We start from the raw sequence: 23,263 nt of genomic DNA, 5'->3' as shown, positions 1-23,263 counted from the left end.
AAAGTGAGGGTGGAGTGCTCATCAAGATCAAAAGAACATATTATGAAATGCTGCATTCGAGCTTCAATAATTTTTATGCAAAGAAATTTAACAAATGCTTATTTGCAACTTGGGATGATGGGACATTGGGGAAGGGAACTGATACTTACAAAAACTGTTCTAATAAGTAATCATAAAAATCTATTGAAGAAACAGGGGCTACAAGGTTTAACATAAAGTTATTTAACCTTAAATGAAAACTATACCCCCAAATAAAAATATTTTGCATAAACCAGCTTATATGTAAAACCCTGCTTCATCTACATTTTCATAAAATTGTACTTTTTAGTTGTGTGTGCCATTGGGTAATCCTAAATAAAAAATTGCCATTTTAAGTAATAAGGTCTGCCCACCAAGGGTGCACATACATGCTAGGTCCCATCAGCCAATTAATGGCCAGTTCTGCCTTTTACTCCCACACTACTTCCTGTTAGAGCTGCATTATTTCCTGTAAGGTGATCTCTGAGGGAGCACACAGACTGTCACAAAAATGGTATATATATATATATATATAGGTATTCCAGTTTGGTAAGATTTTTAATAGGACAGCCTCTGGAAATTTTAAGAGCCAAATTTTCTTTTTTTAAAAGACAATTCAGCTCTGTAATGCGGCCCCCTCTGTACCCACTCCAACGCTAAAGTTCTAAGTGCGAAGCGAGAGAGATGGGGCGGCATCAGGCTGCTGTCTCCGGCAGCCCCAGAATTGCCATTGTGGTTAAGTATTCATTATGGGGTTATAATTTTCCTTTATATATAATACTTATCAGGCTTTTCTTCCCATTTCTTGTAACTAGGAGGTCTGCTCTCTACCCCAAAACAGAATACAGAAGCGAAATATAAGAAAAATGGATTTGTTTAAATCTATTTTTGGCCTGAAGAAAGAAAAAGAGGACATACACATCACTTTATTATTACATTTATGTAATAGATTAAAGTTTATTACATAAATTTACTTTATGTAATAAATGTAATACAAATTAAATCTCTCAACTGGACCTGGCTTCTGTAAATATGTAAAAGCCTGGAAGCAGAAAACTGTTTGCTTTATTTAAATGAAAGTTGACACCTCACCTAACAAAGCTGGCATAACTGTGAATCTTCTCTAGCACCATAAATAATCAGATATAGAACTGAATGTCATTATATGTAAGTTGATTAGCTTCTATAATGGTATGAGGCTTTAATTAAATGTGGGCCAACTTTCAACGATTTCAGCGGTTCTAGCCATGTCATAAAAAGCCCAGAACAGATCTATCAGGGGGGAAAGCAATGAATGAAGAATATAAAAAAAATCTTAAATTTATTTTTCCCAAAGGTCTGCCAGAACACAAATACTGGCCTCCTGGCAATATGACCTAGGAGTAAAGTGTTGACCATTACTTAAATGGGAATCACACTGACCATGGTAGCTGAGCTGTTTTAACCTTCAGGTGATATGAAGGGTAGACATGGGAAGTTTGTCACCGCTGTGCCAAAGAAATGTCCCTACAAATTCCCAAGACAGCTTCATAACAACTGAAAGCAATGAAAGTAATCTGAATTTGTTAGTTCTGGCAACACACAATACATCAATACATCATAACTATTATACAATATTATCAGGACAGATTAAATTGGCAGTCATTTCTTTATATTAAATGATTGTCTCTGGGAAGCTACACTCTACTTAACAGTATCTTAAAGAACACCTCTCCTATGTCCCACAAAACACCCATGAGGATGGTTTCCTGTTATAATCATTCCAGTTTAACTTCTTTTCCACTGTCAAACGTTCAGATTTACTTTAAATATAATGTGTGATGTATGAATTGTATTAGACAGAAAGAGCTTTTAGTGACAGCCCTACAGTTGACCATACCTGAATGCTACTGCAGCTTCCTCTTCGGCTACTGTTCTGGCTCTCTCCAGGTGTCTTACCGCTGTAACAAAGGGCGTCAAACCCCAAAATGCCTCCCACACAGTCTCCGATGAGACACACCTGGCAAAACATAAATCCAAATATGTTATATTCAGAATTAAATGACACTAAAAATGAAAGCAAAGTTTATAGCTGTGTTGCCTCCTAACAGAAACCTCAGAATTATTAATATGTAAAGGTGTGGCAGTCTCATCACAAGCTATACCATTGGCATAACAGTCTAACATTCTTAAAATGGCAATGAATAGGCAAAATAATGGGTACATGTTTTAGGCAATGGACACATATTTGCAGCATTTCCAGGAACTGTCATGGAAGAAATCCAAATTACAAATATGTAGAACATTTTTCTGACTAAATATTGCTGGGAAAAGTAAAGTGTTAATTGAAAACTTTGTAGATGCCCATCTAAAAATAAAATGAAATATAATCTATGATAATGTATAATCTATAATGAAATATAATCTATGGCACTAGAAGGTTTAATAAAATGACAAAGACAACAAAAACGTGACCCACACCATAAAGTTAACCAACAGGTTAAGACTAAAGGAGGAACGATATTAAGATGTTTTGCCCTTTACACCCTTCCCCAGCATTGGTATAGGGGAAAAAGGATGATAAAACGAGCACTATTTATAGCATGCGTTAAAATTTTTATCGCTTCTTATTTTTTGCGACTTAACACTCGATTCACTAAAAGGACAGGCGTCATAATTAAGACGCAATGTTCTTTGCGTTATTTAACTCGCGATGAGCGTTTTTCTTGCGTTAATTCCTGCTGAGTGTGTTATTTCCCACTGCGCTCTATATATTTTGCCACTTGCTATATTAGAGCATGATTTACACACTTACCCATTACCTTCGGAAAACTACTGTTCTAATAATTACTATTTCCCTGCAAACTGGAGGCTACATCACTCTAGGGCCAACACATACTTGAGTAAATCACACTGCAAAGTCCATATTGTGTTGCCAAAAGCTCATGAACCACAATTTTCTTTAAGTACCGGCTGCCCCAAGTAGGTGTTAATATTCGCACAGACTAATGCGATATTTAGCGCGCTTAACGCTTCATATGTGTTTTTCGAATCATGCGTTAGTATTATTTATATGCGAGAATTAACGCAATGCGAGGTAAATAACGCATTGCGATATGCGCCTTAACGCTAGCGAAATGACTTTGATGAATCGGGACTTAATTATCGCATGCTTTTTAACGCATAAAAGCATACGATAAGCGTTATCGACCTTTAGTGAATCGCCCCCTATGTGCCTTTAGCAAACCTGTGTGTTCTACGTCTTGCTCCAGTATACAGTGTATGTAATAAAACGTCCTAATCCACAAGTTATTTACAATGACGCAATGATGAATATCATATTGCAAAATGCTAATTGTTTTATAATTATGCAGCTGTTTTCCTGTTTACAGATATTATTCCATTCTCCCAACCGTATCCTAAGAGGATGATAAATGTGGGATGTATGGCTGGACTGTTTTCTCTTCCCCTTAATGCCTTAAAACATCTGGAAAATGGCATTTAAGTTAAGTGCAGTGTAATAATGTGATAAATAATCAGCAGTTCTAATTCTAAATGAAGGTCCAGTTTCCATTTGCAGCTCCTTGGGTTTAGGAGGTAATAAGAATGTTTTGCCGATTAACAAAGGGAAATGTACAGTTTCCTGGAACTAACTACAGCCTTTCTTAGTATAAATATAATATCCTGCTGTAATTGGCTTAATATTATTTGGTCTAATCTTGCCTTTCAGCTCTTTCACCAGGCACACCGCACTAGTGCTTATTAATGTGGCTTTAAGCCAGAGTCTACTCAGAAATTCAGATATCCTCCAAAATAAATCACATTAATGTTATTAAACAAACAGATTAGAGTGTGGGCAACGTGGGTGGTTTCTTGTATTACAGTGGAGCCCATGTCGAGCTGTTACTTCTTGGTATAAACTGCAGTGAGATTGCTCATATTTTTCCTGTTTAATCCTATTAAGCTCCCAGTTTCCCTAACTATAGTCTAAATATTATTAGGAAGCCTTTTCTCTAATTCCAATAAACTGAATAACTGATGGAAGCCCCATGTGATAGCATGCGTCTGATATATTGTTTAACTTTTTTACAGCATTAAAAGTAATTATTAGCAGGGATTGGTAAAGCTATGTAGAAAAATTATTGAAAGCAGTCCTATAACAACACTCTGCTCATGGAAATTTCTGGGTCTAGAGCCAATGGTGACCCTTTGCGCTTCTCCCTGTTCTTACCTGAAATGCATGAAGCAGCGCAAGGGGGACTGCATGAAGCAGCGCAAGGGGGACTGCATGAAGCAGCGCAAGGAGGACTGCATGAAGCAGCGCAAGGAGGACTGCATGAAGCAGCGCAAGGGGGACTGCATGAAGCAGCGCAAGGGGGACTGCATGAAGCAGCGCAAGGAGGACTGCATGAAGCAGTGCAAGGAGGACTGCATGAAGCAGTGCAAGGAGGACTGCATGAAGCAGCGCAAGGGGGACTGCATGAAGCAGCGCAAGGAGGACTGCATGAACCAGCGCAAGGTGGACTGCATGAACCAGCGCAAGGGGGACTGCATGAAGCAGCGCAAGGAGGACTGCATGAAGCAGTGCAAGGAGGACTGCATGAAGCAGTGCAAGGGGGACTGCATGAAGCAGCGCAAGGAGGACTGCATGAACCAGCGCAAGGGGGACTGCATGAAGCAGCGCATGCAAGGAGGACTGCATGAAGCAGTGCAAGGAGGACTGCATGAAGCAGCGCAAGGGGGACTGCATGAAGCAGCGCAAGGAGGACTGCATGAACCAGCGCAAGGGGGACTGCATGAAGCAGCGCAAGGGGGACTGCATGAAGCAGCGCAAGGAGGACTGCATGAAGCAGCGCAAGGGGGACTGCATGAAGCAGCGCAAGGAGGACTGCATGAAGCAGCGCAAGGGGGAATGCATGAAGCAGCGCAAGGAGGACTGCATGAAGCAGCGCAAGGGGGACTGCATGAAGCAGCGCAAGGAGGACTGCATGAACCAGCGCAAGGGGGACTGCATGAAGCAGCGCAAGGAGGACTGCATGAAGCAGCGCAAGGAGGACTGCATGAAGCAGTGCAAGGGGGACTGCATGAAGCAGCGCAAGGAGGACTGCATGAACCAGCGCAAGGGGGACTGCATGAAGCAGCGCATGCAAGGAGGACTGCATGAAGCAGTGCAAGGAGGACTGCATGAACCAGCGCAAGGGGGACTGCATGAAGCAGCGCAAGGAGGACTGCATGAACCAGCGCAAGGGGGACTGCATGAAGCAGCGCAAGGAGGACTGCATGAAGCAGTGCAAGGAGGACTGCATGAAGCAGTGCAAGGGGGACTGCATGAAGCAGCGCAAGGAGGACTGCATGAACCAGCGCAAGGGGGACTGCATGAAGCAGCGCATGCAAGGAGGACTGCATGAAGCAGTGCAAGGAGGACTGCATGAAGCAGTGCAAGGAGGACTGCATGAAGCAGCGCAAGGGGGACTGCATGAAGCAGCGCAAGGAGGACTGCATGAACCAGCGCAAGGAGGACTGCATGAAGCAGCGCAAGGAGGACTGCATGAACCAGCGCAAGGAGGACTGCATGAAGCAGCGCAAGGAGGACTGCATAACCAGCGCAAGGGGGACTGCATGAACCAGCGCAAGGGGTATTGCTTTTATAAAGCGCATAGTTGAAGAGATTTGAATGGATATGAAGAGCTTTGATATTCTCCAAGGCAGTAGGTGGCTCACTATATAGATAATAATGGATAGGTAAAGGTGCTATAAAGTGAATTACCATGCTACATTCCCTAAGGCAAAATCAAGTCTCATTTCTGATTAGAGTTCAAATTTATATTTTCAAAATTTCAAAAATATATTAATTTTTCCAAAAGAAATATTTCCTTACTCTCTTGATTTAGCCAGAAGTGGAAATATGGGTTGGGGAACTGACTGTTCAAATAAAAACACTTGAAGCCAGTATATTTGTTGTAATACCACCTTTACCCAAAAGATGGCATTGAATATCTGTTTAGTTATCTATGACCAGTAGGTCAGGTATCTGCGTGTCCCTATATGATATGTCACACCTGGAGATTAGTAGCTGCTCGGAGGTGCCCAGAAATTGGTCCTTTATATCCTGCTTGGTCTCAAGAAAAGGCAGACCCCTTTTTATGGAATTCATTGTTTTCCTGTTATTTAGTCTTATCAGTAGGGCTTTGTTACATTGCTGTATTTCCTAGACAGATAAATGTTGGTACAGGTATAGGACCCATTATCCAGAATGCTCGGGACCAAGGGTATTCCGGATAAGGGGTCTTTCCGTAATTTGGATCTCCATACCTTAAGTCTACTAAAAAATTAATAAAACATGAATTAAACCCAATAGGATTGTTTTGCATCCAATAAGGATTATTTATATCTTAGTTGGGATCAGTTACAAGGTTCTGTTTTATTACTACATAAAAAAAGGAAATCAGTTTTAAAATTCTGAATTATTTGCTTATAATGGAGTCTATGGGAGATGCGCTTTCCGTAATTCGGAGCTTTCTGGATAACGGGTTTCCGGATAAGGGGTCCGATACCTGTATTTGTTATAACTCAGAACTGATCCCTGCCTTCCTTCCTCTATTGCTACCCCACTGCCCTCCCTCCCCCGATTGCAGCAAAAGTAAGTATAAGGTACGCGGGGTGCTGGGGTAGTGGAAGGGGCTGCTGGTGGGTGGAAGGGCAGACGGCGGGGGCCCCAGAGGGGGTGTGGGTGTGGCAGCCCTAGTGGCCTTTGATTTAATTTTACTTTAATTACTGGAGATTACACAGCAACTACCTGAGCTGCTTCCTATGCTGCTGAATACAATTGACTCCCCAATAAACCGAAAGTATTAGGCTGATGCCAGACGTGGCGTAGGGCTGATATTTTCGGCAAGCGGAAAAACGATTGGCGAAAATTCAGCCCTACGTCTGCTACTTGTGCCTGCACCCGAATGAATGAGATACGCTCGGGTGCAGGCACACGTAGCCGATATACGCATGAAAACGCAAGAGAATGCAAAGTCACAAGTAGCAGGCGTAGGGCTGTATTTTCGCCAAGCATTTTTCCGCTTGCCGAAAATATCAGCCCTACGCCACGTCTGGCATCAGCCTAAGGGCTAGATTTTACTTTTTAATACTTGCTAAAAATACATGCTGTTAAACACATATATATATACATTAATATTTTTTTATAAATGCAACTAAGTGCGTTTTGGGAAGTTGCAACACTTTATTCTATTGTCGTTACCACCCGTCAAGTGCAATAAAAGGCAGCATATTGTGTTTAAAATGCAATTAAATGTCTGAACACCCATAATCTGAATGCTCATACGTACAAACAAGCAGTATATAAAGGAATCCATTAGCTGATGCATTTTTGTGCGCTCCAAGCTGCACCTCAAACATACGTCAAATGCACATAAAAGTACTTGAGGGTGTCAGTTGGTCCTTGAGAGTGATCAAAACACTGATATATATTGATCACTGCTTTTTTGTAAGTTCCATCAAGTACAGGACTTTGTTTATTAGGTACCACTGGGCACCGCTGCATTAATAGTAGGAAATGAAGGTAACATTTGGAGCTCTGATGAGGCCACTGATGATCTTTGGCCAAAATCCCATCCACAATCCCTCCCCCCAGATACCAAGTTCATTAACCCTTACAAGCATAAAGCAGATTTAATAATTCTACAATAGCATTATGCCAATATGTTAAACACAGCTGTCTGGATCCAATAAACTACAAATCAAGTATCAAAGGTTAAATGAAGTAGTAAAATGTTTTTGTTAAGTAAGCAGGAACAGGCAATTTTTTTATTTTTTTTTTAAAAAGCTTGGCTTTTAATTAAACGTTTCAAATGCAGTCATTAGATCTAGCTCCTACCATAGTTATTACGGGATGTTTGATGGGCCAGGTATGCTTATTGCTATGGGCATTGTTACATTTGCACTACCCCCTCTAAACTAATAGCATCATTAAATGTCTACAATAAATCTACCCCTGGGTTATGCTTTTAGCTTTTTAAGGTGCTGGACAGAGGTCCCTAACCTTTTTTACCTGTGAGCCACATTCAAATGTAAACACAGTTGGGGGACAACAAAAGTATAAAATATCATTCCTGGGGTGCTAAAAAGGGGTTGTGATTGGCTATTTCCTATCCCCAATGTGGGCTGGCAGCCTACATGAGGTTCTCTTTGACAGTGCAGCTGTTTTTAATTCAACCAAAATGTGACTCCAAACCAGTAATTTAATCATAAGAATCTGCTTTGAGGCCACTGGAAGTAAGATCCAAGGAGTTGGTGAGTAACATGTTGCTCCTGAGCCACTGGTTGGGGTAGGATGGGGCAGCACTACATTTCCACTATCATTTCAAACTAAGCCTATATCCCACAGGCAGATTGGTCACTGGAGAACAGAGGGAGGCCAGTGCTGCCATTTATTTTAAATTAAACATTTGTTTTTTACCAGCTCTTGATTGCTGGACTGCATTTACATTTGGGATAATTGCTTTATTGCATCTCATAAAGGGACCATAACAGATTTACTTTAGGAACTAGGACCTATTTTATAGTAAATCTATTTGAAATACAGCACACTGATGGATATGTTGACAAGTGAAAAATGTCATAATGATGTGTTGCAGGCTCACAGGGAACAAATAGATGTGAATAGCCAGTCCCAAGTGGCTGCCTTGCAGCTTTTATCAACAATATTGCTTGGCACAAAGGCAGCAAATAAAATAAATATACTTGGTTCTAATATTGGTATTCATTGGAAAAGGCCTTATTGTATGCACACAAAGCACAGTGTTCATATGACATATGAAACAGACCATACTTTTTAATATGTGATGACTTATGAAGAGTACCTATACAGTGACTTCTATGTCCACATTAAAATGAAAAGGCATCATTTCCCCTCTGAACTGGTTTTTTCCCCTATAGCTGTGGGCTGTGAGCTGATAAAACTAGCTTTATTAATACAAGAACGTACCATCATTTTTCTTCGCTTTTATCAAGGCATGCTCTCTCCGTGACATAGGATAATGGTCTTGTCGCCAGAGATTTTCTTTTTGCCATTATATTCCATATCTATTTGTCTAGAAAGACAGTGTATTGTGTATGTTATATATAGTTAAAAATGAGCTACCTGATTTCATGGAGGAACTGCAAAGCAATGTAGATACCATCTTATGGGAATTGTAATGGGGTAAAATGATGTGCAAATTAGCTTCAAACAAGGCCCCACCAGAATCTTCCATTACAGTGATCTGATAAAGGGTCAGCAAAAGATACATTTAAGAAGAACAAAACCTTCAGTAAATTCCATCCACTATGTCAAGCATTTAAACCTCTCTCACCCTTCGTAGCACACTGTACCTTCCAGATCACCACTACCGTTTGTCCCAAGGGTACCTTTTGTGGTCCCTTTTTCTAGAGCAGGGGTTCCAACATGTTTTACCTGTGAGCAACATTTAAATATTGAAAAAAGTTGGGGAGAAATACAAGCATAAAAAAAGTTCCCAAGAGGAGACCAGTAAAGGCTGTGATTGGTTATTTGGCAGCCAATGTGGACTGGCAGACTATAGGAGGCTCTGTTTGTCAGTACACATGGGGGCATATTTATTATAGTGTGCGAGCCTATAGCAACCAATCATATCTTTGCTTTTTTTTCTAACTTGTAGAATGATGTTGGCTTATGGTCGTTATGCCTCCAAAACTTGTCTCCAAGTCAGAAATTTAAAAATGAGCACCAGCTTTAAGGCCACTGGGAGCAGCATCAAAGGGATTGGGAAGCAACATGTTGCTAGTGAGCCACTGGTTGGGGATCACTGGTCTACAGAGTGACTCTACTTACATAGTTAAAAAAAGACACACGTTCATCAAGTTCAACCTTAATGCCTACTTCACATGCCATGCGCGATTTACCCTTGGAGTTCCAGTGTTAGATTAGGGCCCCTCTTAGCTCCTCACACATAGAGGAAAATATTGGTGAATCAATCACTCAGCCTAGCATAGCTAGGACAGCAAATGAGTTTTCTCCCCAAAATTAAATTGGTCTTCCAGGTACGTCTAGGAAAGCAAAGAGGCATTCTACCCATAACCCTAAGAGACTGAGCCCCCCTGCCACAACCCTCCTAGTGGGGCAGCCCCACAGTTTGACAACCACTCCGCTAGCGTCTATGGAGGTTACTCTTACAGACTTAAAAGAACAAAGGGCAAGTCACTCTAACCAGCAATAAGTACAATATAACCACAGCATGAATTGCTATAAAAGCAAAAAATAATCTCTCTGGATTGGAAAAATGTGATTATGTGCAAATACTTGGTACAGATTTTTTATTTCAACTTATTCTTGTCGTGTATCAGTTTACTGCTCTTTATTCATTTACAAAATTAATTTTTATCTGTGTATGTTTATGTAAAGTGTTGATTAGAAAGCCGCATTTGACAGGGGAGCAGATACTCTCAACTCATCCAGCAAATATATACACTATAAATGCCTTCTGCGTTCCTCTGCCTTTGCTTCTGAATTATTATTTCTGAATTATTTGACAGTGCATTACACAAAGCAATGCCAAATAAAAAAAAAAACCCTTGTCAAATAGTGAATTTTCTCTTGAATAGAATTATCTCTTTAAAATGAGCTAATTGGCTATTTCTTATTTAAAATGAGGCGAGCAGAATAAATTCCAGTGTGTGCTACGAATCGTGCACTCTTTTACTTATTTTGGGCAGATGGTAAAACTAATCAGAGTTCAGCAGCTTGGAGATTTTTCTCATTTGAGCCAGTGTTCATTCAATAATCTAAGATAGGGTTTGGACTTGTTTAAATCAATGAATGAATCAAAGCTATAGTAATTGGAAAATGTAAGCAGATCCTCTAGAAATCTAAACATAACCTAATATTTGGCTTATGCACAGTTCATCCTAATAAGGTGTCCGTCTGCAAGAATGCTACTGATCAGTAAGAGATTGTTTTAAAGGGACGGTATAACATTTTTTTGCCAATCGTTTCCTGTTATTTCTTGTACTAAACAGGGAAAAGGGTGAAAATTAAACTAAAATCACATTCTTCTTCCTGGACCCAATGAGCAAAGTCTAAATCAGCAGTCCACTGAGAACAGGGCTGGATTTACAATCTTTGCAACCTTAGGTCAGCTCATCCCTCACTGCCTGCCTCCACCACATCCCCATCAGTACCCGCCACCATGACCTGTACAGGTGCAGTGTCCCTTTTTCTTCAAAGACCCACCCCCAAACTAGACCTGCACATTGCACTACCAGAAGAAAACACTCACAGGAGGACAGGAGATTTGATGTCTAAAGTGCGGCTCCCTATCAATATAGCAACTGGGCTGCATGTCACTAGTGATGGGTGAAATGTTTTGCCAGGCATGGATTCGCGGCGAATTTCTCATTTTGACATTGGCGGATTGTTTTGCGAAACACAATGAAAAAATTCCCTGCGTCAAAAGGTGACAGGTGACAAAAGAATAGCCGCAGGCAACAAATTCGCAAATTTGGGGCGAGCCGAAACGGGACAGATTTGCTCATCACTACATGTCACCCCTAAAAATTCACAACCCTAGGCCTTTGTGGCCTTTCCACAAATCCAGGCCTGGCTAAGAAGAAGTATGTAAGCTGCGCTTTACCTAAAAAGATAACAGGCTGTAGCAGGGGGGTAAGGCATGGAGTTTGTTTGGGTTTCTCAGTGGAATCCTGATTTGTTCTGATTTGTTCAAATTTTGCCCGTCAGCACAAGCCCTATTCATTGAAATCATGTTGTAAATGGATACTTTCTTTAATATTCATAGCATGAGGATGTTATTATCTATTACTTTTATAGCATTGACACATTTACACATATTGCTTATCATTCACCTCAGTCCCTTGCCCAGTGAAGCATACAATCAAAGATCCCTATGACATTTACATACACTATGGTTAATTTTATGAGGAGTCAATAAACCTGCCTATATGTTTTTGTAGTGTGGGAAGAGACCGGAGAACCCATTAGGAAACCTATACAGACAAGGGGAGAACATATAAATTAATTAGAGGTACACTGTAGTGTCCCAGCTGGAATCAAACTCAAGGATACTATCCTGTAAGGTAGCAGTGTTATGCACTATGCCACAATGCTGCTCATCTTCTGAGCTTTTATCCATCATCTTAACAAAGAAACCAAAAAAAAAATCACATGTGGAAATAGATGAGTATTTGATTGAAACAGGCGAGGGGTTACAGTAAGGCTGGCTATACATATATACATATATACATTAGGATCTGCTTGTTTGGCAAGGTTGCCAAATGAGCAGATTTTTACCTGATTTACGCAACTACATGCTGGACCGTTTCAATCATTTGGCCCCAGGCCAACAATCAGATCACAACAGGCATCTATGCTGGAATGCATCATCGTACCAATGCAGTCAATTTTTTAAACTTACTTTCTAGATATGTTTCTGATTTTTGGGCAAATATCTGGGGAGGCAGTAAGGGGCAGGGGGCACACACACGGGCAGATAAGCTTCTCACTAAAGGGGCCAAATCAGCAGCTTAAATCCGCATGTGTTCTGAACCCTAGAATCCTGCACAAGACAATCCCAAGCCTCAACAGCAGTAGAAAAACCATGTGTTGTCCGGGACAAGTGATTGGTTACTGGAAACAACATATTGACTATTGGCTGACCAGCAAAGTGATATTATATTTTACGCTCCTTATTCATAGGGTGCTGGCAATTGATTTGGGTTACACAGTGAGACTTTAAAAGCCAAGATATTTATATTGCTGCTGGGGCCCCTGGCTTATTATCTTGGAACCTTTTCTCAGGATAAAGGCATTTTATTATTGTGTTGTATGCAAGTGTATATAGTTTTATAATTATATATATAAATATATCCTTTAGGGGTATCCTTAGGGCTCCTGCGTACCATGGCAGGGGAGTGCAGGAAGAAACCCAGCCCATTCCTTCTTATGTGGCTGTATTCAATCAGGCAAGTGCTGAACACAACTTGATGTGCGCCACCTACTTGCCTTAATGTGTACAGGCCAATCCAGAAAAAAGGGCTGGGTTTGTTTCTGCATTCCTGGGGCACAGGAAGGATGAACTGCAGGGAATACACAGGAAAAATTCCCTTGTGTAAGGGCCCTTAGTGTTTAAAGGTCAAGGAAACCAAACATTCTCTTTTCCCAACAGTTGTACTCCCTTGCCCCTTGCAGGCCGCTTTTTTAAGCAAAAAAATCTGTACTTGTACCAAAGGTCCTTGTGTACATGTGCCCAGTCTTGGTCTTAGTGCAGGAGCTGATGTTTATATGGAAGTGCCGTGCTTCTAGTCTTTAAATACAGCAGCTTTGATATACAGATGTTGCCATAAGGGCGCACACTACTTTTTCTATGCCCTATCTGGATGCCAGCATTTATAATCAGGGTTTCCTTGTCCTTTAAGTGCCCCAGAAGACAAGACAGAATCCATTACCATTTATCTGAAAGGTTCATAAACATACTGCACTGCTGTTTCACTATGCATTTGGCTGATTTACAATGGGAGAGGGAGGAAAAGTCAGAGTAAAGAGCAGCTCTGAACTTTAAAACTTTAATTATAGTAAGGATGTAATTATGTGATGACAGTATGCTTTTAAGTGAAACTGAAACTGTGCAGGGTTTATAAGCTGGGCTTCCGTTTGCTCTATTTTTATATAAGGCTTCATGAAAACATATTAGAATAATGCCTGCCCAAGTACCCTTATAAATATGAAAGTATATCCATTACCTGATCAACATGTATTTGTTTTCTTCTAGATGGTAGAATATGAACTTAAAGCCATTCTGTCATTGCAGTCATGATTTTATATGACAGCAGTGGTAAAATAGTTCTGGTTAATGATTCCATACCTGTCCATTAAAGCTGGCCCCATCTGGAGACTTCAGGAATTCATTGTAAACTTGGTTTGCTCTGTTGATCACCATAGCAACTGCATCCTGGTACTGTGGAGAAGAAATGGCTAGCAGCGGCAAGGCAGCTAAGGGTATGTGATCTTCGCTAATGTTCAGGCAGTTTTCATCGTAGCTATAAGGGTTAAGGCTAAAAAAAAGGAAAGCAGCGTTTACTAATCTGAATATGAATAGAAGGTTAGTAACAGCAGTAAATCACATAAAAAAGTATGCACTGAAAGTAGTACTATTTAAGAGGACCTTAAAGCCAATGCCATGATCAGAAATATTGTAAATAAATATAACTGAATGAATAAATAAATACAAAGTTGAAAAAAAATATATATATATTGACTTAATCAAGAAAACCGTTCTTTCATGTATACTGCAAGTTTAGTTTGCTCTAGAAATATGTGACAATGATGTTCTATACATCATCACTTTGGTTTCTAGATTTATTGTATATACAGCTACCTTCTTCAACCTGATCCCTGACCTAAAAAGTGCATTACTAATAACGTTGCTGGGCAGAGAAAGGTAGAGAGGCAAGATACACTATTCAAAAAGCTACGGTATATTGTTTTTAAACTGTAACCAGTTTAATAATAACAGTAATCCTGTTCATGTACAGCATCACATTGAATTTCTCTATGTTCTAAAATATCAAAAACTGTTAATGGAACAATGGCAATTACAGCTTTACAGACTATGGTACTGTACATCCTGTATGTTTATCTCAGATGTTGTTTCCATTAATTCCAGTAACTAGTTGCCAAGAATACAGTTGTACAGTTGATACAGCCTCAAAACACTTGTTTCAGTGGGAGGTGGCAGGATCAACAATGGGTAATACTACAGTAAAACCTAAAATTATTTTAAAAACTGACAGCACCCTTGTGTCTTATAAAGTTTTGATAACAGGATTATACACTAATAATAATAATATTTCAATCAGTGTTTTTATACATGTATATATTAAATTTTTTCTTTTTTTATTAGGGTGTAACTATCCATTAATGTATTCAATTGTTTGTGGAGGACAGCTGAATATGCATGGATCCTGGGAGAGCTTGCTATTTCATAGTAGGTTTGTGCCAAACAGGAGTGCAGTTTGGATGGCCAGTTGTCTGCAGGAATAGCCTGAGCAAAAAAGACCTCTAGGAAGTCAATGTAAAATTCTGCCATATCGGTCGAATTTACCCGACCGGGTTGGCATTTTGGTGAGTTCTCCATGTTAAATAGGTAATACAAAGTGCTCACATTACATTATAACCAATTCCCATTGCTACAGCTTTCTGTGCAGTGCTTGTACCTCAAGCACTAAGAGGGCAGCTTTATAAACATTCGTATTTTTTTCTTTTCCTTGATTCAAAATTTTACGCTCAGAAAATAATGTATTTAATGAAAGTTTAAAAACCACAAAAAACTCTAATACAAAACTAGGCCATCTAAAAGCTGGCGAGGTCATGTCAATGGGAGCTGTACTTTGCAAATAGTAAAATATTTACTTCATTTGTGGCTTTAGATTTTTTGTGGGGTTTAATTCGCCTGTAATCACATAATTACACGTTTTGCTGTGGTAGAAAAAGCTATGAAAATTACACAAATAAGAATATTAATAAATCTGCTCCTTAATGTAATGGCAAAGAAGACACTGTAGTAGAGTATGTACACATTTCAATGCACTAGTCTGGCAGAAAGGATGAGTGACATGAATTGACCCGTGCCAGGCTGGGAAGGGAGGATGAGACAGGAGGGCATGTACTGAGTGCATATGCTGGGAATGTTGTGATGAGTTATACAGAACATAGGAGATTGCTCTGCACTATATTATGGGCAATGTGGACACTTGAAAATGTTGCAATGTGAAAAGAAAGGGTACATCAGAAAACTTGTGTTTTTGATTGCCTGTGTGAGTTAATAGAGATGTGAGGACTTTTAATTGGCTGATTGTGGTTTGTAAGTTTGCACTATGTCTGTCTAACACTAACACACTGTCTAACTGGTGAACACAGGACTTACTTCTATTCATTTGAAAGAATCACTGCTATAGCATTCAAAAAAATCACCCCATAGCCATAATCTTAATATTTATGTAGGGTCCTATAGGGGTTAATAATCCCTATAGCTCTAAACCCTACCTTTCCTTATTTGACTGTTACTGGGCAAAGACCCATGTATCTAGTTCACCCTTTTCTTATGCCTTATTGGTTATTTGGGTTGACAACATCCCTTGCACTCTCATATAGTGTTTAGCAGGAGGGTGTGGCTTCCTCTTTCGCTGCCTCTGTGTCTCAGGAACAGGTCACTGAGCCTGGGATCAGAACAAGGCCCCAGTAAAGCCATTATTGCCCTAGAGTCACCATCTGCTCTAAAGAAGTCAGGGACAGGGACCCCGTGAACAAGGACCAGTTAGATAGTTACTCTTGTAAGAGCACTTTCTAGGAAAGAGATATAGAGAGGGAAGGAAGCAAGAGCAGTTTTGGCTCAACCAAGGAAAGTATCTGGAATTACCCTTCCATACAGGCAATGTTGCCTCAGCATAGGGCCACGGTTTAGACATAGGAGACAAGCAGTATCTCAACCTTGATTCACAGTCGGCTGTAGGAATCTTAAAGCTAGAGGTTATCAACCTGAGGACTGAAGTATCTATCCTCACTACTTCCATAAGGGGTGCCAAGCTGACCAAGTGCATTTACCCTGCCCAGACTCCAAAAGAGGTGGGATAAACCGGTGTGCATCCTCTCTTTGCTGTCTTCAGAGTACTACTATAATATACCATCTGTTTGTGAGTATTTGATCTAACCCTGCCTCTTTATTTGTCTCTGACAATAAACTTTTTCTTATTGTTCAACTGCCATTACCTTCTGGCGTCCATCTTTACTGCACACAGCTATACTAGCCTGGGTTTAACTATTTTATAGCCAAGTAGGGGTTACATTTATTTACTACAATCATTGTCTGACAGTAAATGGGGGTGCGCAGCTTCTATATCAGAAAATAAAACTAAAATACCCTCTCAAATATGATAAACTTTGAAAGAGAATTTGTATTGAGCAATATGGAAACAGAATAAAATCAGCAGCACTATTTGCACTCACAGCGTCAATTCCCTCTCCCTCCTATCCTCTCCCCTCAAACTGTCGCTCGGCAGCAAGAAGTATAACTATGTGCATATCCCACTGCTCAACTGGGCTGTCAAAAGAACATGAAATGAGCTTACAGCTCCAAATGGCTTTCATGCTCTTCTACAAAATACAACTAGCACACTAATCACAGACACTCTGTCAGCACAGAAATAGGAAATTGCTGAAAGAAATTGTGTTATTATTTTTCTGTGAATTTCAAACACAATTACATAACCATTTAAAAATTGTTTGTGAATATCTTTTAACTATAATAACTTGTTTTCGGAAATCTGAGTTTAACGCCTTATTAGAGGTTGGACTGACACATCATTTTTATTCCCACAGTATGTGAGGTACATGTGCTCTTAGCTTTCAGTCCAGACATGTTTAACCATGCTTCCACAAGCACAGGAGCACTATGATACACAGTGCAGTGGTCCCCTGAACTATGGGGTATATACAAGTGTATCCAGTATTACCCTGCACAGGCGGATACAGTGTCGGACTGGGATGTCAAGGGCCCACCAGAAAACCTTAGACTATAGGCCCATTCTCCAAATTACTTACAGTATTTCTGTCTTCATTCAACCTCTTTATTCTCCTAATTGGCCTATTTGGCCTCAGGGCCGGAACTAGGGGTAGGCAGAGTAGGCGCCTGCCTAGGGCGCAATCATTGGGGGGCGCACTTTAAAAGGAAAACATTTTTTTTTCATTTTTAAAACTAGTTTTCTTGGTAGCCTTGGCCTTCAAAAACCGCCCTCCCTAACCCTCTCTGGCATGTGTGTTCTTCAACTTGTACTGTACTCGGTTGCCGGGACCCAGGAGCGCACCCCCACCCCTCACTTTGCCGGCGTATACCTTTAATAAACTGAAGCGCTCTCCTCTCCTCTTATCACGCTGGCGCTGTGACGCATGCGCAGAGGGGGGTAGCGCGCGTACGCCGTCATTCAAACAGGGAGAGCTGGCGCTTTGCAAAGAGTGGAGAGAAAGTTCTGACGCTTGTTGTGGCTGCTGGCACAGGTAGAGATTGGGGGCAATATAATGGCTGCTGGCACAGGTAGAGATTGGGGGCAATATAATGGCTGCTGGCACAGGTACAGATTGGGGGCAATATAATGGCTGCTGGCACAGGTACAGATTGGGGGCAATATAATGGCTGCTGGCACAGGTACAGATTGGGGGCAATATAATGGCTGCTGGCACAGGTACAGATTGGGGGCAATATAATGGCTGCTGGCACAGGTACAGATTGGGGGCAATATAATGGCTGCTGGCACAGGTACAGATTGGGGGCAATATAATGGCTGCTGGCACAGGTACAGATTGGGGGCAATATAATGGCTGCTGGCACAGGTACAGATTGGGGGCAATATAATGGCTGCTGGCACAGGTACAGATTGGGGGCAATAAATTGGCTGCTGGCACAGGTACAGATTGAGGGCAATATAATGGCTGCTGGTACAGATTGGGGGCAATATAATGGCTGCTGGCACAGGTACAGATTGGGGGCTTGGGGCAATATAATGGCTGCTGGTACAGGTTGGGGGCTTGGGGCAATATGAGAGATTGGCTGCTGCTGACACAAGTATAGATGGGGGCAATATGGTGGCCACTGGCACAGGTACATGGTGGCAATGGCTGTTGGCACAGATACATGAGGGCAATATGATGGCTGTTGGCACAAATACATGGGGCTATGTAATGGCTGCTGGCACAGGTACATAGTAGCTTTATGATGTCTGCTGGAACCGGTACATGGGGGCAATATGATGGCTGCTGGCACAGGCACATGGAGCAATAAAATGGCTGCTGGCAGCCTGGCACAGGTACATGGGGGCAATCAGGAAGGGGGGGGGGCGCTGATTGAAGCCCTTGACTAGGGTGCCAAAATACCTTGGCCCGGCCCTGTTTGGCCTCATTGTTTTCATACAGAAATAGGGAATGACCATGAAGTAAGCCAAATGGATAGGAGCAGAAGGGCCCATTGACACCAGTTTTCCTGGTATCCCGGCGGGCCAGTTCAACACTGGGAGGATAAGTCACATTTTTGCGCTTCATATTAACAAGCAGGGTCAGGAAGGGCAGAATCGTGACAGTGGAGAGTAAAATTGGCCATACACAAAACGATGATATCGTACAAAACCCTGTTATGTACGATATCCGGTTCGTGTATGGTGGATCAGCGAGATGACCGAAATCGCAAAGGCTGTGGATATCGGTCATCTCGCCAATCAGCCGGTTTAAAAGTTTTTGGTCTGGCGCCATTGAAGGCACCCAAACAAAATCTGCGTTCAGGGCTGATTCGCAGATGGAGGTACAATTCCCATTGTTTCTACTTCCATATCTGACGATTCAGCCCTGAATGTCAGTGGGGGAAACGAATGATCTTTCCTGCGACCAATGGTCCACTGAAAAGCCTGTTATTTTCTAGATAAAGAGCAGCTCATTATACAGAGGCTTCTCAGTGAGACAGCTGGTTTGTTCAACTTTGCTCTTTGGGATCAGGAAGTAGATGGAGACTTTTGTTTCATTTAAACATTTTGCCCTGTTTAGAGCAAGAAATTACACCTGTCAGTTTCAGCTAACACCTAACTGAACAAGTTCAATGGAACCATTGTGATTGGATGTCTGTGACTCTACTACCATCAAGAGTTTAAATACCAGGGAATTCCCTACCAGTCATTTGAACTGATGAAGCCACTCGGATGAGTGGTGAAACGTTTTCAAGAAAAACTCAGAAAAGTCCAGTTGTTTTAGACTTAATCCTTATTAAAACAACAGACAAAACTTATGTTCAGCGCAAGCCTTACTTAACCAATGTTGAAAAGGGGTCTACTGTTCCTTTTAGATTTTTAAAAATATTTGCTACAGTATGTCATTCACACACCCTAGGAGACATTAGGAAGCTGAATTGCTGTGTTTAAATGGGGGCAGTTTGAGTGGCTGATCATCCCAAGTTCATCTCAGTATCCCTTTAACTTGTCATTCCAAAATATTGTAATTGCGATCAACAGTGTGGGGAGTATTGGGAGAACTCATGCAGCTCATATAGGACAGATTTCAACAATTTTTACTGCTGTGATTGCGCTTGTACATAAACCTCACATTTGTATTCTATCACAGGTTCTCCTTTGATTCCAGACACAGGACATTTTTTTTTAATGTCTATCCATCTTTTTTTCATTTTTCATTCCTGATAAACCATGTACTATATGCTTTTAACTAATCCAACGCTTCAGTTATAATTCCGTTTCAACTTCCTCTACACATGCTTCAGGCAAGATCATTAATCTGATTAGGGAAGAAATTATTTTTATATTTTGCTTTTCTCCCATGGGACCCAAAGAGCTTTACAGCAGGCAAGGCAGCCATCATTATAGTCATACTAAGTATGCTGGGACACCAGGAGATTAAAGGAACAGTAACTTCAAAAAATGAAAGAGCTTTAAAGTAATACAAATATAATGCACTGTTGCCCTGCACTGGTAAAACGGGTGTGTTTGCTACAGTAACACTACTATAATTTATATAATAAGCTGCTGTGTAGCCACGGGGGCAGCCATTCAAGCTGGAAAAAAGAAGAAAAGGCACAGGTTACATAGCAGATAACAGATAAGTTCTGTAGAGTACAATAGCACCCATGGCTACATAGCAGCTTATTTATATAAATTATAGTAGACTTTCTGAAGTAAACACACAACTTTTACCAGTGCAGGGCAGCAGCACATTACATTTTAGTTACTTTTATACACTTTCATTTTTTGGTGTTACTGTTCCTTTAAGTCACTTGTTTGGGGTCACAATTACCACAGAGAACTGAACATCTAAAAATGATATTGTTTTAAAAGAATGCAATATAATGTACTGTTGACCTGTACGGGAAAAACTGGTTTCTTTGCTTCAGATACACTACTATAGTTTATATAATAATATATAATAATATTAATAATAATAAACAACATGTTATATAATAATAATAGCCATGGGGCACTTTTTAACGCATAAAACTATGCCCTTATGGGGCCGATTCACTAAAGGTCGTTAATGCTTATTGCATAGTTTTATGCATTAAAAAGTATTCAATAATTAAGTACCGATTCATTAAAGTCATTTTGCATGCGTTACTACTCATATCGCATGCACAAAAATCCTGATTATCGCAAAACGTTATTTCCATCGCATTGCGGTAATTATCTAATAAAAATAATACTAACGCATAATTCACAGACATATTTGAAGCATTAAAAGCATAAAATGTGGCGATAAATACTGTGGAACTTAACGCCTCCCAGGAGTAGGCGTTACTAAACAAAATTGCAGCTGGTCATTGTCTGTGGTGACAAGATGGAGTTTGTAGTCAGATTTTTTCAAATATGTGATCGTCCTAGAGTGATGCAGCCTCCAGTTTTCAGGGAAATGGTGATTTTCAGGACAGTAGTTTTCAGACAGTAACGGTTACGTGTGTAATAGCGTGCGCTAATATCAGGTGCTACAAAATAACAAAATCAACTTATCTGTGATCTGCTTTGTAACCTGTGCCTTTTCTCCTTTTTTGGCTTTAAATGGCTGCCCCCATGGCTACACAGCAGCTTGTTTATATAAACTATAGTAAAGTTTCTGAAGCAAAGGCACCAGTTTTACCAGTGCAAAACAACAGTACATTATACTTTAATTACATTACAACAATTTAATTTTTTGGTGTTACTGTTCCTTGAAGAGCTGATTATGATTACAAGGAAATCATTCTGTCAGCAGCCAATGTAGGGGTTGTAAGGCCAGCCTACCTGCATGCTGTCGGGCTTGTTTGAAAATCCCTTCAGACAATGACATCAGTGGCATCATTAGACAAAGATCTTAAAGTGTATGCCAATCTTAAGTTATTAAGCTGTTTAATCATAAGGTAGTAAACAAAATCACCAGATATTTAAATATATTACTATATCATTTTAACAATATCTTCAAAGTTACAAATACTTTTGTCAACTCCTAACACACTTGGGGAATAGGGTTATAAAATTGCAAAGATGCCTGCCAGCCAAGTAACCCACATCAACCAAACAAACAAATATGGCAAATATTACTACAGGTACTGTATGTGATCCAGAATGCTCAGGATCTGGGGGGTTTCAAGTCCTACCGTAATTTGGATCTCCATACTTTAAAAGGGAAGGAAAGGCAAAGTCACTTGGGGGTGCCAAAATGTTAAGCACCCCCAAGTGACTTTAACCGCTTACCTTGTACCCCGGGCTGGTGCCCCTGTTAGGAGAAAATAGCACCAGCCCGGGGCACCTGGAGCGCAGCACTTCCTCCTTCCGCCTTCCACTACCTAAACTGCCGGTGGCCGGGCATGCACAGTAGAGCGAAAAAGCCGACTTAAATGTTTAAGTTCGGCTTTTCACTCTACTGCGCATGCGCGCGCAGCGAAGCCGGAATGAGGAAGCGCCGGCAGCTACCCCGGGCTGGTGCTGTTTTCTCCTGACAGCGGCACCAGCCCGGGGTAAAAGGTAGGCGGTTAAAGTCACTTGGGGGTGCCTAACATTTTGGCACCCCCAAGTGACTTTACCTTTCTTTTTCCTTTAAGTACAAGGTACTGTTTTATTACTACTGAGAAAAAGTAAATCATTCTTAAAAATGTGAGTTATTTTATTAAAATAAAATCTATGGGTGATGGCTTTATGGATAACGGGTTTCCGGATGAAGAATCCCATACCTGTAAATAAAATTGTACAGTAAAGAAATCTGAAAGCTACATTATCATAAGAGAGGCTCATGAAAACAACTAAACTGGATCATGAAATGCTAAAAGGTAGAATATTATAAGCATGATTATGTTTCTAAAATAAAACGATTGACAAGTAGCTAAACTGTACTAAAAATACAGTAAGCAAAAACAGTAAGAAAACTCGGATGAGATTTCCAGAACAAATGAAGAAGCCTCAGAGTATTTATCTTTTCATCCTTTGTGTCTGGCCTTTCATCATCCAGATGGGCATCGAGCTGCAATGTTTCTGAATTCATACAAATGCATATATGATAAGAGCATTGTGCTGAAGAAAGCCTATCCTGCATTTCTTTGTATGAAATCAATTTGCCTTTTAAGTCCAGCTGATTTCTCCCTAGTGGAGTTCCTTGTAATCACAGTGGCTTTTTAAGAAAGATCAAAGAGATTAACTGATTCACCACGCAACATACAGCAGG

General features: G+C 40.6%; 1 protein-coding gene across 1 annotated transcript in view; it reads right to left on the bottom strand.

The window, feature by feature from the left end:
* The window catches only part of pitpnm3 (PITPNM family member 3), a 269,381-nt gene that overhangs the window by 58,448 nt on the left and 187,670 nt on the right, over positions 1-23,263 (bottom strand). The window contains exons 6-7 of the mRNA XM_031896774.1: positions 13,899-14,088; positions 1,898-2,017 (exon numbers count right to left, since the gene is read on the bottom strand). Of these exons, the coding sequence (XP_031752634.1) occupies positions 1,898-2,017; positions 13,899-14,088 (310 nt within the window). The remainder of the gene's footprint in view (positions 1-1,897; positions 2,018-13,898; positions 14,089-23,263) is intronic.

The sequence above is a fragment of the Xenopus tropicalis genome, chromosome 2 (genome assembly GCF_000004195.4).
Source record: "Xenopus tropicalis strain Nigerian chromosome 2, UCB_Xtro_10.0, whole genome shotgun sequence".
In the NCBI taxonomy this organism is placed as follows: domain Eukaryota; kingdom Metazoa; phylum Chordata; class Amphibia; order Anura; family Pipidae; genus Xenopus; species Xenopus tropicalis.
Note: the sequence above shows the minus strand (reverse complement) of the source record. Positions and strands in the feature narration are given on the sequence as shown.